This window comes from Phaseolus vulgaris, chromosome 9 (genome assembly GCF_051622355.1).
Source record: "Phaseolus vulgaris cultivar YP4 chromosome 9, ASM5162235v1, whole genome shotgun sequence".
Taxonomy (NCBI): Eukaryota; Viridiplantae; Streptophyta; class Magnoliopsida; order Fabales; family Fabaceae; genus Phaseolus; species Phaseolus vulgaris.
Window position 1 is genome coordinate 11,913,764 of NC_143506.1, and position 17,536 is coordinate 11,931,299.

The window sequence follows — 17,536 nt, forward strand, 5'->3', positions numbered from 1 at the left end:
GAGAGAAAGTTTTGAAGAAATAAATACTTTGAAAGCCGAAAATGCCCGCATGAAGCAAAAAGTTAAGAACAAAGGAAATACTCCCACTCAACTTGGAACCAAGAGAACCAGTTGGTTAAAGCTGAGCAACTCCCCTGAAAATGTTAGAAATTAACAATTTCGGTGTGTCACAGGAATGACAACTAGTCACCTTCCACACACTTTTCGGAGCATTCAAAGTGACATGGCTTCACTAAAGGGATAATAGAAACGTCACTCCCAACCAACTGGAAAAGTCCAATCTTGAAAAATTACGATGGAACCACCAATCTTAACAAGCACTTAGTCACCTACGTCATCCAGGTTAGCCTATACACATTAGATGGTCATATGTCTTGTGTTTCCCACTCACTAAAATGAGTCATCCTAAGATGGTTTACGTGACTATGAATCCATTTGATAGGTTTCTTTGATACACTCGTAGTAAAGTTCAGGTTCCAATTCGCGACAAGCTGCCCTTTCATCTCACGTCAATAACTTTGGTGAATATTAGGTAGGAGAAAGGTGAATCTTTACGAACCTTCATGGAACGCTTAAAAAATATGGCCCTAAACATACGAAACCTCTGTCTGGATGTCACTATGCATCACATGGTCACCATCTTGAGACTGAGACCTTTCTCGAATAGTTTATGCAAGAAGTTGGAGCGAATTTTGACAAATTATTTCAACAAACCTCCAAAACTGAAGAACTTTCAGAATGACATGACAACCGAGGCTGAGACTGATTTTTTTTAAAATAAAATAAATATGAATTTTATTCATAATAATTATCATATCTAAAGTCAAGTTTTTACCGTAGCCTTATTTTTTTTTAACCATTTTCTCTTTGTCTTTAGCACATGTTCTCATTTTATTATTTTTTTTGCTTTTTTATTTATTTTTATTTTCTATTTTTTGAGGTTAAAATAAAAAACCTTATATATATTTTTTCAATACCTTAAGTTTTTTAGTTTTAAAAGAAAATAATACTACTTCTTAACAAACAATTTTAATGATTTTTATCTTTTATTTTTTATTTCCCAATTTAATTTAATTTAATTTAATTTGTTATTATTTTATATGTTTTAAAATTTTATTATTATTTTTAGTTATCAAATTTTATTTACTCGGACGAAATTGAGTGTTGACAATACCACTTGCAACATTGTAACGATAAGGACATACTCCGGACATGGAATGCGAGTCACTTAAAGTTTTATTTCAGCTAGAGTTGAATTGTAAATCCTTATACAATTTTTTGGCCCAAGATGCTTTTACAAAATGAACCCTCTCGAGAAGACTCAATCTTATACCACTTCTCGGTCTAGAACGTTTTCATGAAAGTGAATCTCCCTCGAGAAGCTCACTCTTATCAATTTTTTCAACTTAGTACATTTAAAAAAAAAAGTGAATCCTTCCTGAGAATCTATATCATATACTACTCCCTGATTCGAAAAAGTTTTTATGAAGTTAACATATAAATATGAACAATTTATTTAACTACCCAATCGATTAGGAAACTTATGCGGAAACCCCTCGAAAATCACATCTCATGATACAAACCATCTCGACAAACAAATGACTAAGGACACAACATACACTTCATAATTAAGTCAGTCATCACAGTATCACAGACAAGGTCCCACCAAACTTTAGAAGGATCTCAACAGAAGAAGAACTGGACATAGGTCAGAGCATCACATGTTCTTTCTTTTGGTATTTTAAAGTCTTTTTAAAAGACAAGTTTATGTAAATAACTTGGGCTCACTTTGGGGGTCCAAATAAAAGAATAAGCTAGAGTAGGGTGTGCTTAATAATTTAAGTAGGGTTTGCTTAGTAATTTGGGTTTGTGTCAAGCCCACCTTTCATGACATGTGCACCTAGGTTTAGGGTATCTTTAACCTACCTTCTAGAAGGTTTCTCACAAATGATGCCCCTACCCCTTTCACTTTTGCTCCTCAAGTCACTCTCTCCTATATAAGGGATGTTGCCTCATGTATTTGGACACATTGAATTTAGAATAGAAAGGAAACTCGACAGGAGTGTTTAGTAGGTTTTGTCTCCTAGAAATTGGGTCTTATCTTGGGTGTTTGTGCACTTCAAGTGGTGGTTCTTCACCACTTATCTTGGAGTCTCTTTCCCCTCCAAGTGGTGTGATTCCTTATTCCATAAGCATCTCACAATCTCTTCACCTTTGTGTTTTTCTTTCCTTTTCCTTACGCCATTCTTCCATAATTTTATTCATTTGTGTTTGGCTTTCTTCATCATCTTATGCTTCTTTTCATGTCTTTTATTTCCGCACCTTCATCATCAGAATCACCATATTTGTGTTTTATCTTTTCCTTCTAGAAGTGCACATTCACACTTACTTAACCACTTGGTTAAGTTCGTGTCCAATGAGCATCTTCTTTGGGCCTCTCACCATAATTGTTAATCTCAAAAGCTTAAACAAACGTGAAACCTCTAAAATGTGTCAATCTAAAATCAATTCACATCATGTGGTATTCAGAGCATGGTTTTAATTGTGCTTATCTTTTATGAGTTGATTTTTTGCTTTAAAATTCCAGCACATTTTAATTATGTCTTTATCTTCTAACAATTTAAATTCTACTTTACAATTCAGCACCTTCAATTCAGTCTTTAAATTCCTTGTCATTTACAATTCTGCTTTTTATTCATTAAGCAATTAAGTAATTTAAATTTTGCTTTGAATTATTTGTGTCAATTTTTTTCCTTACCTATTTTACTTGATTCTTATGTTCTTAGTGTTCTAGGAGTCTTTAAATCCATTCTGCTTATTTTGCTTTTAATTTTGAAGAACTAAAAGTAATTAAAGTTTGTTTAAGTGGTAGTTGATTTAGTTCCAAACAAAGAATACAAGTGATCATATGAATTGAATCCCAATCTATTTGTATTGAAAGTGAATTAAAATATGCATGCCAAGATCATTTTGAATCCACGAAAGAAAAGCAAAGACAAAAAACAAAGTTAGTGCAATTCACTTTTCAAATTCAAAATTACTAAAATAAGAGGATTCTTTTTATGTGACAAATTGTTTTCATATTTGTGATATTTTATCCTTTTTGCTTTTACAATTTTTAAAAGTAAAAAACTTCATAGTTAAAAGTTTAACTAAATTTTTTTGAGTTTTCAAAAGTGCTTTTCTTGTTTGTCTTGTTTAAGTTTTGTTATCATCTTACTTTCTTTTTGGTTTAACTTTCTTTCTTTTAACTTTTCTTGCTTGTCTTTAAAGTCTCTTAAAGTTTTGTTGGAGATTCTTTGTATGAGCAAGTGATAAGAGCTTTGACCTCTTTCACTTGAAGTGTTGCTACCAAGTGTAGATCCTCTGGCGTTTTTTAAAACCTTTCTTAAGTGAGTGTTCTACCTTTTTCATTCATCCTTTACTAAATAGCCGAGTGATACATGTGAGTGAGTGCATTATTTGTTGTTAAATACAAATTGTTTAATTTTTGTTGTTCACAATTATACACAATTTATCTTCAGGGGAATCTTCCAAACCACAATCTCTTCAAAAGGAACGTCTTTTGGGGGAGCTTGAGGATACCAAGAGAAGCTTGACCCACAAGGAAGAGGAAATGCGACAACTAATGGAAATGATGCAAAGGCTAGATGATACACAAGCGAGACAAAACCGCGAGAGGAGATGGGAGCCTAGAAGAGATACAAGACATTACATGCACTATGGAAGTCAAGAAGAAGAAGATTAGAGAGTGCAAAATTATGAAGCTAGGCGCCATCATCAACAACCAAAGAAGACTTTACCTTTTGTAAAATTACCTAGTTTGAATGGGGATAGTGACCCAAATGTATATCTAGAATGGGAAGCTAAGGTATAACAAACTTTTAATGTGTATGAGGTCGAAGATGACCAAAAGGTTAAGTTAGCTTCCATAGAATTTAAGGACTATGCCATGCAATGGTGGCGTCAAACTGTAATGGACATTTGGCTAAACAAGAGGTCAACCATGGTCTCTTGGAGTGATTTAATGTTATGCATGCGCACGCAGTTTATTTCTCTTCATTATAGGAATGAACTCTTGTTGAAACTCTAACGAATTCATCAAAGATCTAGGAGTGTAGACGAGTATTTTAAAGATTTGGAAGTAACTTTGACTAAAATTAATATGCATGAAAGTGAAAAGTCAATGATTGTTAGATTTGTGAGTGAATTACGACAAGAAATACAAGATGTTGTAGAAATATATAATTATACTTCTTTGGAAAAATTGGTTCACCTAGCCATCAAGGTTGAATCAAAAGTTTTGGAGAAAAATTCTTTTAAAAATACTCATAATGATGGCTTTTACAAATCATCTTGGAAGGGCAAAAACAAATTTTAAAACCAAAACTCTCCTTCCCATTTCTCAAAAGAAACCACCCCACATCATAAAGATTCTAGAGATAAATCTTCTACTCCTAAATCATCCACCAAAATCTCAAGTAAAAAATGTTTTAAATGTCTAGGTTTTGGGCACATTTCTGCCAATTTCCCGAGTAAAAGAATAATGATGGTTAAAGGGGGATAGTCGTGAGTGATCATAGTTCCCAATCATCTAGAGCTAGTTCCACTTCCTCTTCAAAAACCCCAAGTGAGGACGAGTGTGAGATACCTTGTGAAGGTGACTTATTGGTGGTAAGGGGAATGTTGGGTACTATTCAAAAACCTTTTGATAACACTCAAAGAGAAAATATTTTTCACACTCGATGCCTTATCAACAACAAGTTATGTTCCATGATCATAGATGTGGGGTAGTTGTGCTAATGTGGCAAGTACAAAAGTAGTGGAGAAGCTTAGATTACCCACTATCTCTCATACAAAGCCCTATAAACTACAATGGCTTAGTGAAGAAGACAAAATTATGGATAATAAACAAGTCCTCATAAGTTTTGTTATAGGAAAGTATAAAGATGAGGTTTTATGTGATATTGTGCCAATGGAAGCAACACATATTCTATTGGAAAGACCTTGGCAATATGATAGAAAAAATTTACATGATGGCCATACCAATAAGATTTCTTTCAACTTCCAAGGGCATAAGGTTATCTTAAAACCCCTCTCTCCCAAAGAAGTTAATAAGGATCAATTAAAAATGAAAAACAAAAAAGAAAATAAAAAGATGAAGACAGAAAAGATAAAACGGGTATGATATGAGTTGGATTGAACATAGGCACTTTTAAACTCTTGAACACAACATTATATGAGAAGGAAAACAACAATTCAAGGATCAAAGAGTGCTTAAACAAAGAAAACGAAATTACATCAACAAAATAACAAGCTGAAAACATAAATGGAATCAAGGAAGCTTAAGGAGTCATCAATGGAGACATAGCCTTCCAAAATGATGATCCAAACTCAATAAGAGTGTTATCTCCTTGTGAACATCCATATAACAAGATATTAAACACAATTGAATTAAGAACAGCAAGGTACCGAACAAAAAATGAAGAACAACACAAGGAATACAAAACCAATCGGTTGAAAAGATGAAGAACACTAAGGAGAAGCTAACTACCGAATGAAATTGCAAAAGAAGATGAAAGGAATGACACTTATGGAGTGAAGCTCGGCTGGAATGAGAATTTGGAACTGCATCACGCCACTTGGAGTCCTTGTCCAAGATAAGTGAAGAGAAGCCGCCACTTGAAGCTCTCCAATGGCACACAAGATAAGACTATGGAAGAAGGAGAAACCAAAACTCACAATTCTCTCTCAATTTGAGTAGAGTTTCTCTATATCCAATTTCCAATTCTGAATTTTACAAGAGCTCACACCTCTATTTATAGTGTGAGGATGCTGAAAAATAGGTGGGAAAATTCAAATGAAACTCATTAGAAATTCCCACAAAAAACAAGTCACATGGGAGGTGTGACCTTTTTCTACTATGACACCTCCTAAAAACTACACATACACCTACTCTCCTAAGTCACATGGACAATGTGACTTTATTTTCACATATTCACACTCCTTTATTTAATATCCAGACCTCCTACAACTATACAAGAGTAATTCAAATGATGCTCTTTTATTTAATGCTTGGGCTTGGCCTTCTTGGGCTTTGGCCTTCTTGGGCTTGGGCTTTGGGCTTAGGCCTCATCCTTTGAAAAGACTAATAAGAAGAACTTTAAATGATTTGGCCCTTGTCCATTCTTCCTATTAACAACATCCTTTTGATTCTCATCAGGGTATCATCACTTCACCTTACACCGTAAAAACAATAATGTTCACCCGTGCAAAAATACAAATTGCACCTCAAATGTGTTCTTTTTATTTATCTTTTTCATTACCTAAATATTTAAATACTTGACATCGATAAAGAAGTTTAAGGGTGATATTCAAAGACCTCCTAAGGTCTCACCCTCTAAGAGGATACTCACCAAAAAGTCAGTTCATCCCCAATTATTCTTTCCAAATATGGCCTGTATATAGATCGCACCCATATGAACTCCCAAAGCTTAATGAACATAAGTTAGCTTCACATCCCAAATCTAGAAATATTTATATCTTATCATCCCAAATTTAGAAATGTTTATATCTTCTTTGTGAACGAACTAACTATGTTATTTACTGAAGTTCTAAATCCGAGGTCGAATTTTTTCCAACTTGGGGGGCATGATACAAACCCTCTTCAACCGACATTTGGGAAACCTTTTTTCCTAGCGCCTTCTTCTCGACCTCACACCGGGAGAGAGCATCATTTGAATACTTTAGATGGATACCCAAAGAAGCATTAGCATTTAGGGCAGCCTGGAAGGAATAACCCGAGTCAGCAAGCTCCTTCTTAAGTTTCTTTACCTTGGCAAGAGAGACATCTTTGTCGAACTCTTCTCTCAATTTCTTGCGCAACAAGATCGTTTGGGCCTGCGAGCTCATTCAACGTCAGCCAAGGCACTTGGAAAGGCCGATTGATACAACTGCCATTCGGAGTTGTTCACGCTGAATGATAACTTCTCTGACAACTTCGTCTCAGTGTCAAAGAAGCCTTACCATGCCTACTCTTTTTTGGTGAACAAGTAGATGGGGATTTCTTTTTCAAGAGATCAACGATAAGATTTTTTTTCTCTCTCTTTTGTGCTTCTTATGCATGTCGAGAGGATGAAGGTTGTCGGCCATTGACTCCAAGAGATGGACATGTGTATGAGCATCGACTACCTCCTTAAATTTCTCGGGCGCTAACCCTCGTCTCTTTAGGTAAAGGACATATAAGTATGTCTTTCCTTTGGATCATTGGAAGCCATGATATCTGCATTAGAAGAAAAAAAATCAGCAAAGTTAAAATCTGCAAAGAAATGAAAAAACTACCAAAAACTATTTGTACTGTATAAATCACTCCATCAACACAGAGACAAGTAGACATGTAAGATTTTTCGAGGTAGCTGATCAAGGACTGATAGAGTTTTAGGTCCTCAACATTCATAATAGATCGAGGCCACAAGTTTTACCTCAATGGGTTTCTTGTCCAGTGAAAAGGAGCTAGTAGCCTTTTCTTAGGCTCTAACTCTCCTCAACCATCTTGGTTGCCTCTTCAACTGCAAGGTCAGGGTGTCATTGACCCGCTCAGGAGGACTTGCAATGTCTTCCACTCGCTCGTTCAGAATAGATGGAACACTCTGCACTGATATCATATCAAACTTGCATCCGACAATAATATAATTCCTGTATCGAAGTCTTGATAACTCTCTCTCAGAAACCCCAACCCCTTGAAAATAGAAACGAGGTTAAAGAAAGACACTGTTACCTTAAATCATAAAACTTCTTGACAACTTGGAAGACAAATGTCAGATAAGAGTGGACTAAGTGTTGATCTCACTCGTTATTTATAGGCTCAAGTCTTAGCAAGGTGGACCAACTGTCGTGAACCCCCAACTGTTAAATCTCTTAGCATCTATCGGTTCAAAAGAATTGACATTTCAAATCTTTTGTAGCACCTATAATTTATTATACACATTGCTCAAGGAAGATACATATCTTAGAAAATGACATGACTTCTTGTTGCTCGAGCCTAGGGGTATACCTGATGCTCGAAATTGAGAAGATCTCAAACCGCCAGCAATTCCAAAAGAAATGGACTTTCCTTTCAAACAAATATGTATGCTCTTCGAACATTTGATTTCGGTGGGCAGTGTACCGACCTCTCAGGATGGGTCCCACCAAGAAACCTTGTCATAATACGAATTCTTAGCCTCTAGGTCAAATTGGCTCGATGAACAACCATCAAATCCCCTTTCGTGTCACACCAATCTTAAACTAAATCGATTATTTAAAAAGAGAAAATCATCAAAATAAGAAGTTCTAATTAAAAACCTTAATTATCATATTGCTAAACAAGCCCTAAGCGTGGATTAGCAAGAGGTATTGAGCATGAATAGGATACATGACAACAAATATTCATCACAAAATAGTATGAATATGTGACCAAGAGATATGTAATGATTAGGTTCAAGAACACTTATGGACTCAATAATACATCATACTAACTTGAGCGTCAAAAAGCTTTTGCAGTTATACCTCATCTTGTTAAACACTACGAGATGTAGAATTTGGATTTGAGTTCTTCCCATACTATTTGTACAAATATTTTTCGTAGATAAATTTAATTTTTCTTTGGAATGATACATATATATTGAGAGAGGAGATGAATGAAGTTATCACGAGAATAATTATAATAGAGTTTTCAATATCATTTTTTTAATCTATCTATTATCTATTGCTTGAACACGAGTTATTTACCAATTTAGTGAGAATAAAAAGTGAAAATGGATATTTCTCTAAAGAAATATTTGATATAAGAGATTTTTTTTCATATTAAAAATGAATTTTCAGTGACTAAAATGGTCCATGAGAATATTTCAATAAATTTTTAAGAATAAAAAAAGTAAAATAGCATTTTTTATATTGCCACAAATTTTTCTCTACAAAAAATAAATAATTTTTCACCTCTCCCATATCACAGGTGTGAAGTTTGCTTAATAGTATATATGAGAATGTAGTACCACTATTTGTGAGAGTTAATGCACATTCAAAGCCCAAACAGCAACACTGCATTCAAAACTTAATACTTGCTTTCCCAAGATATTGATTTGATTCCCAACCTCAACAAAGTTGAGTAACTAAACTAACAAGAAATGTATTTTTGTCTCATGAGACCCTTGAAAAGCCATCATAGGAATATTTATTAGCAAAGGAAAAAAATTATAAGTTAGGTTCTTTCCATTCTCTATACATTTTTGAGTTTTAATGGAGAAGGGATCAAATATGGGTAACTTTCTTACTTTTAAATTAGTTCAGAGAAAGTGCTTCTAAGCTTTTCTGATCTGACTGCCACCAATGCATATCTCATAAAGCACTGTTTTGGATGTGAATGAGATTCCCTGTTCTCACTTTTGTTTCTCCCTTCATTTTAATTTCTTTTTAATCTATCTTCTATCTCTAATTACTAATTACTAATCTCAATTTTTAGTCCTTTACTACTATTATTACAAATTTTCACAAAAATATTTAAATATAAACCAATTTTAGAGATAAAAAATATTATTAACTAAATTAAATATTATTTTAAATTAAAAAAATATTAATATCCAAAATATTTTTTATTATTAATAAATAATTTATAATTTAATATTTAATTAACTATCAATTTCTTAGCTACTAATGTTTTAAATTATAAGTTGGTAGTTAAAATTTGATAATTAATTAGATAAAAAATTTAAACTATAACTACTTTAAGTATTAATAATTTTTTTAAAATAATATTTAATTTAATTAATATAATGATTAATTAATTTTTATCTTCAAAATAAATTTATTTAATGATTCTTTAATGTATGTGAGGTGGTGCCACTCACCGGAAGGAACAAACTATGCATGCATTTCTAAAACTATCTTAGTTTGAGAAGATTTCAAAGAATTCACAAAACCTAAATTCAATTCTATAAATGTTGTTTTCTATCAGAGTTAGAGTTTCGTATGATAAAAAAAGCTACATTAAATAATTATATTTATATATACATATATATTAACAAAATAAAATTTCAATTCCAATAGGGAGAACAATTATAGAAACAACTGTATATAATTTTTTTCCCACAGAAAATCACACTAAGCTTCCAAAATGAACAGCATCTCCACTTTGAGCATCTGTGTAGTGACTAAATGCATTAATCTCTTACTTGACTCTTTAGATCCAGATTTAAGAAACAGTGACACTCACATATGCAATGTCTTTGTGTGGATAAAAATGGTTCAACTTATGCAATAGTAGACAGAAAAAATTGCACCTTCTTCTGTTTATTCCAATTAAGAGCAGTGCATATTTGCCAACACTAGATTTTTGTAATTCTGTGATGGAAGTCAAGCCTCTTTAAAAAAAAACAAAATCATTTTAGAGAGAGAATCCTGATTGTGTGAGCTGCATTATTTATAATTGTTTTTGGTTTTTGAGAAATCAAACAAACAATGCATGGATTATTCTTTATTCCAGTTGTTGGAATGAGCAATGCTAAACCACAAATCAGAATGCTCCCATTTCCGAGTGATTAGTATAAGAAATTCCGAAGATCTAGAATGCACAATTGCGTCTATGGGCAAAGATTATGTTAGATTTGCAGGCAAAGATAGAAGCAAAATAAAGATATCGATGTGCATGGAAAAATCTTGATCATGATATGTGCAAAGAATATTATTGATGGTACTTAGGGCACTGTGAAGTTGTAACTCCAATGGAACCTTTTTGGTTGTATAGTACGTAGTTGTAGGAATGTGGTACATATGCACGTGGGAATATGTGAAGTGTTTTGCTACTTAAGGCCTAATAGTCTTCTGTTGCCCACATTACAAGTTTCAGAACATATTTGCTAAAAGCAGAACAAAGTTTTAGGAAGCTTAACTAGCCCATTTGAAACAATCATTACCAACATATATTATGGTCTCCTAAAGGATGATTAAGTAAACAATTTCCTTGCTTTAATGTAGGATTAAACTAGTAATTAATGGTGTTGTTCCCTCTCCTTTTTGTTAGTGCACCCACCAAGGGGCATTCCACATTCAACTCTCTTGCTCCCTATTTAAATTTAGCTGTAGCCCACTCTCCATATCTGTCTCCATCCATTGACTATATGAAAAGTGACGAAGCCCAAATGTGAGGACTAAAAGCACCACCATTCCACCAAAGTGGTGATAGGTACCACGGAAAATTTGAAATATACGACAAGCTTTTAGCAGCTTTCACCACCCAATTCATCTGAATGTGGTGTTCGGCATTTTAAACGATCGAGCTAGGTTATATTAATCCTCAGAATATGAACAGTATATTCATAAGAAAATAGACAAGCACACACGATTAATCATGTGCCAATGGTGCGTCTTAGTGATCATATATAGGGAAAGAAAGTAGAAAAAGTAGAAAGTATTTTTTGGTCAAGAGTTCATCTCTCGAAATTGAAATCTATTTAAGGGAAGTGTGGCGGCTTTGACGTTGTTTCCTCGGATTTAGTATATGCCACTTAAAATACTTGGAGGATTAAGTTAGATATATATGACTAAAAACAATTGGTTCAAGGGAAATGATACGTCATTCTTGAGACCCATTATATAATTGGATTTTGGCAGAAAAGTTACTTGGAGTTTCTATATACATTTTTTTTTATCAGTTCCAAAATCAAATCAAATCTTTAACAACGTGATCGAGAAATAAGATTATAGGATTTAAGTTTCATATATATAATGTAACACCATGCTAAAAAAATATAAGTGTTCTTACCAGTTACTGAGATAAAGTTTCTCTTAGTTGTTGCATATATTCTTTCAATTTTCGATTTTATTGTTCTTTCGACTTTTTTTTAGAAAAGATATTTGTGATGACACTGTAATGTTTAAGTTAATTTTGAGGTTAGAGTTTCATTACTTTTTTTAAGAGATGATTTCTTATTTATAATTATAATTTTGGATCTTGGGTGTTATAGATTGATGCGACCTAATTGAGTCGTTAATCGTAATTTTCATATGATTATCGTGTAATTATATCCGGTGGTTATGTGTATACGTGTGTTTGGCCTTCGGGTATTTAAAGAAGTATGAGCATGAAATAACATTTGGAGAAACATATAAGTATGGTTGACTTGGGGAAAAGGTGGAGAAGCTGATTTTGAGCCATGCAGGGAAATATGTTGGCAATGTGCACATGCAAACAATCACCATCTTTTCTTTGACGCAATTATGTATAGTCTTATAGAATAGTAGAGTTGACTTAAGTGTTGTGCGTTAAAGCCTACAAGTTATTGCATTTCATCATCACCCTGTTGCTATTGGGTGGGGTACACCATCACAACACCTCTCTCGTCGCCAAATTTAAAAAGGGCTCTCCCTGCTTGCATTTCCCTGCCAAGACACGTATATTTCATGTTCTCACTTCCAATCTAACTGCTCATAGCAAGAGGAACCACTCTTTGTACTTGTCATGGCCCTTAAGATCAACACCAGTTCTTTCCTTCTAATTCTTCTCTTGCTCCTCGTTCCCTTATCTTCAGGTGACCTTGTTCTCTATATTTTAATACAATTTCAAACATTTAACTCCTCCTACACACAAACATAACAGCTTTTATTTCCTTATAGGCTTGGCTGATGGCTTCAGGGAAAGCATGCATCCTACTCATGGCTTACCTTCAGAGGTAAACCCTACTGTGTGTTTGTCCTCTTGCTTTAGAATTATGAAGAAATATGAATGGAGCTACATTGAAGGAAACATAGATGTTTGCTTTTGTTTATAATGTGTTTCCACAATGATTTTGCAGTTGTGAAAATTGAAAATGTTGTGTATATAATGCAATATATATAGTTCTTTAAACTAACACGTTGTTTCTTCTGGTATTGGCTTTGAATGAAGGATGGTATGAAGGTGAAGTCGAGGAAGCTATTTGGTCATGATTTTGTGTTGGATTATGATGAGGCAGGACCCAACCCAAGGCACGCTAAGAAACCTGGGAAGGGCCCTTGAACGCACACCTTCAAACCTAACTAATAATGAAATAAATTAACAAATACACTGTCATCTCTCTTCCTACTCAATGTTTTGGTCGTGTATGAGGAGATATGTAAACGAGTTTCTTCATCGGAGCCACTACTTGTGTGTATTATGAGGCAATAAATTAGTATCATACTTTATTTTATGTATGTGCACCAGATGCGTATCAATGGGCTGTGGACCATTAAACCAAGAATATTATAATAAAGTTTTTGCCTTATAATTAGTAATCATGTTCCTGATGTTGGAAGTTGTTATCGTCTCATTATAATCAATCTCCAGGGAAAGAAAAGAAGAAGGTGCATATGGTATTACTAAAAGATATTTTAAATTTACCTCAATCTTATAAAAAGAGTTAATAACATAATATTTACATTCATTTATATATAATAATTATAAAATATCTTTATGGGTTTATTATTATGTACCGAACCTCTTGCGGTAAAAGATTTCAATACGATCTCTCTGTAACTGCAATTGTTTTTAGATTTCAATATTATTTCTGTAAGTGCAATTTAGAGTATTAATATCCATTTTTGAAAATTAGTTATATTAATATTTTAGTTACATTTTTTTATTTTTAAATTGAATTATTAATATTTAGTATTATATTATTGAAAGAAAGTTATCAAATGGGGATTTATTTAATAAAGAGTGTCAAAATATATTTTTTCTTATTTTTAAGTCTTCTTACTCTTATCTTCATTACATCAAATTACATTACCGTATAAATAACACGAAATTAGATATGGTTTCATTTTCAATTCTCTTAGAAGAAATTCATTTATAAGTTATTCTTATGTATTAAAATGGATTGTATCAAATTCATTTAAGTAATAAGTTGTGAGAAGGATTATCCAAAGTTAAAAGAATTATTATTAAGAAATATTTGTAAGTAATATGTGAGACATCCTATAACACTACTTTTATAACTCTATAAATAACCATGTAAATAAATAGTGTATGGATTGACCGAGTTAAAAATTTCACCTAATAATCTAATTATTGATTAACTTTTACCTTTATTCACTAGAAAGTCAAATTAACAGTGCATAGCTAGATATTAAACTTTAACAGGGAAGATAAAATAATTTATAAACTAAGAGCATCTTTAATAAAAGTGTATTGGTTAAAAAGTAATTGTGTATAAAGAACTGATTTACGTAACTAAAAGTGTTTTTTAAAATTTTAGCTGCTTCTATAAAGAATAATGTTTAACATGAAATTATAATACTTAAATTATTTGTTTAAGTTATTAAAAGGTAAAGTATAAATAAAAATTATAAAAAAATTATCTATATAATATATAAAGAATTTAAATATATAAAAAAACACATGAATAATTTAGGTGATGTGATATTGTTTTTGCTTAAGTTATGTTCACAAGTTAGAGAAAAGTTATGCAAATTAACTCTTGTTATTTAATGAAAGGTCATAATTAATGCATTCTATTTTTTCAATATATAATTTTTTTAACGTTGAAAAGAATTTTTTCTTTGCAATCTATTACTTATCAAAAAATTATAATTTTTTAAATTAAATTTGATTTCAAGCATTTAGACTCCATGAAATGAATTTACAATTGAAATTTGCATTTAACTTGTTGAAGTCCAATCAAGGTCACTAAAAAATAAATAATATCTCATATGGAACAAATTTAATATATTAAAAGAAACAAAGAGCAACTTGATGACAATGAGTGTTGGGTGTTTGCATGAATTGACTAAGGTGTTATATAATAAAGTATATGTCTAGTCAAATTGTGAAGAGACAAGGGGACAACCATTAAGGTTGTTGTGATATGGTTATGTTTAAGAGTTTGAGCATTAAAAAGAACTTTGTTATATGAAATTATAAGAGTAAGGCATGACTTTATTTGAACGAGTAACCTTAAAACTAAAAAAATATTTTAGTTTGGGATTAGTAACAACATGGGAAAAATTTGGCAATTTAATATGTACAAGTTTAATGTCATGGAAATAACTAAAATAGGTATAATGTGAGTGAGATGGTTGATGTTGATATCTTGGTTCGCAATGTTGGTGTCTACACTTATGTTATCTGAATTGTCATTTTGAATAGATTGTGATTGACCAACGAAGAAGGTGAAGATTTTGTTAATTTTGTGTAGATGGTTTCCTTTGGATTGTTGCAACAAAGCAAGAAGTTGTTACAATTGTCCAAAATTGAGTCCAACATTTGAAAAAAAAAACACTTATGGAGAAGAGTTGTTGTGAAAATAAATTATCCTAAAAATCATAATATTATTAACATTGGAACTATTTCTTGATTACATATTCCTTTATTTTTATAAAGGTGAATTTCATGCTTATAACAATATTGTGTTATGTGGACAATTACAAAATGTGAAAATAATCTTCCTTGATATGATTTTCGTTTTGCTCTTCCATTATTGAAGTTGTTTACTTTTTCTTGGGATATCTGATTGTGTTATGAGAATGAAAACTATTAGATAAGGCATTTAGTTCAATCAAAACTTTTTTAGTTAATTGTCTTACTTAATAGGCAAATAAAGAGAAAACTAGTTCACAAAAGACAATAATTTATGTTTATAATTTAGGATTTAGAGTTTAAAGTTCTATCAATTTTTGTCTTTCACAATGCAACTAGTGCAAAATAAGACTTTTTATAACAATTCTACATAACTTTTATGACAGATCTTATTGAGACATAAATTTAGGCGACATAGAAACTTTGCATTTTCTATGTAGGTTAAAAAACTATAATAATAAGTTGAATTTATTAGTAATGTTGTATATAAACTGTTAAAATGAGCAAAATATTTGTCATAATATATTTAGATGAAACTTTTTATGATTGATATTTCTAGAACAATCATAGAAAATATGACTTACTATGATGATTCTCATCAAAACTATCATAATAAGTGATTTTTTATGACAAATATAGCTCTAACACTTCTCATAGTAAGTGATTTTCTATAACAAATATTTCTACCACCTATCATAGTAAATTAAATTTTTAAGTCTGCTATTGCGTTTTAAAATGTTGGAGATCTCACATCGACTAGAAATGAGAGTCTTTCATTGTATATAAGTGGGTGCAAATCTCACCTCATTGAATCAGTTTTATAGGGTTGAGTTCTCATTGAGTCGATTTTATGGGGTTGAGTTAGGTCTAAAGTCCACTCCGTAATATACAAAGAAAACGTTTGTTTTATTAATTTTTCGTCATTCATTATAATAACAATAACGTGCATGTGCACAACCCATTAATTTATAATTCAATGTGTTCCAACAAAGTCTTTAAAGCGAGAGAAGAACAATTATTGAATTTTCTCTAGATGAAGATAATAGGCGATGAGGAATTCTAATGCTAACTTACAATTTTTTGCATCTGCATAAAAGTCATTAATTCATTTGTGGTTAAATCATTCATGGTTACAAACTTAAGAAAAAAAAGAAAGAAAGGGTTAGAAGAAGCAGAGCACAGAATATTTAGATTATAGTAGTGTGGAAGCAGAACATGAATTTGTTACAAGAGAGTTTGTATCTCTTTGGACATGTTTCTCAATAAGTCTTCTTTTAAAAGAAAAATAAGAAAAAAAATGTAATTTCTCCACAAAATAAAATTATCTTATACCCAGGTTAAAAATAAAAAAAAAATGAGATGAATTATATAAGAGTTTCTATAAATTAATTTATGCATAAGTTTAATTTTAATTTATAAAAAATATTAATTTTATTTTTCTCTCCTAAAAGAAGTTTCGAAAGAAACTTATCCCAAATACACAAGAGGGATATTTCTAATTACTGAAAAAATTCAAGGGATAATCGAAAATAATAGAAACATTTGTTTAATATCCATCAAGATTTTAAAAAATATATGCAGACCATTTACTAATAAAATTTAAGAATCTCTAATTAAGAACTGAAAAAAAAAAGTTCATATTAACAGCATGTTCAAACTCATATCTGTGTGGAATATGAGTCCACTCATTAAAAAAGTTCTTTGTCATTATGATTAATACATTCTTTTACAAAACTCCAAGTAAAAGTTATAATCGGTCTTCTTTCATAAGAAATAATTAAAAAAATCTCCTGCATTAATTATATTTACAAAAGAAATATCTTTAATTAAAATTATTTCTAAATTGAATAGTGATTTGTGAAATGTTAAGTATTTGTAAGTATTTTGAGAATGTTAGGGATAGTTTGTAAGAAATTATAAATTTATGATAGCTTTGAAATGAGTTCATTAGATGTTATAGAAGAAAAAAAAAGTCCATTAGATGTTATAGAAAAAAAAGAGTTTAACCTTAAAAAAAAATTCAATAAACACTTATTAGAATAGATTCTAATTTAAAATCTATCTCAATCTTATAAATTAACTTGTATATCTAACCAACATAAAATAAAATAGTAAAATATGTGATTAAACAAGGAAGCATGTTAATTGCGATCCATTTTGTTTACTTATTTGAGAAACATCAACGTC

At 31.5% G+C, this 17,536-nt stretch overlaps 1 protein-coding gene across 1 annotated transcript; it reads left to right on the forward strand.

Moving 5' to 3' along the window:
• The first annotated feature begins 12,130 nt into the window (after window positions 1-12,130).
• LOC137821185 (uncharacterized) lies at window positions 12,131-13,283 on the forward strand. Its single transcript, XM_068625656.2, has 3 exons — window positions 12,131-12,563; window positions 12,649-12,704; window positions 12,920-13,283. The coding sequence occupies exons 1-3, from the start codon at window positions 12,494-12,496 to the stop codon at window positions 13,028-13,030; spliced, it is 237 nt and encodes a 78-aa protein (XP_068481757.1). The 5' UTR covers window positions 12,131-12,493; the 3' UTR covers window positions 13,031-13,283.
• Window positions 13,284-17,536: the final 4,253 nt, after the last annotated feature.

Bases quoted from the DNA above. Each gene is read 5' to 3' on its own strand.
- LOC137821185 (XM_068625656.2), top strand. From the start codon at position 12,494: ATGGCCCTTAAGATCAACACCAGTTCTTTCCTTCTAATTCTTCTCTTG. The intron at 12,564-12,648 runs GTGACCTTGTTC...ATTTCCTTATAG, and splicing joins CCTCGTTCCCTTATCTTCAG to GCTTGGCTGATGGCTTCAGG. The intron at 12,705-12,919 runs GTAAACCCTACT...CTTTGAATGAAG, and splicing joins CTCATGGCTTACCTTCAGAG to GATGGTATGAAGGTGAAGTC.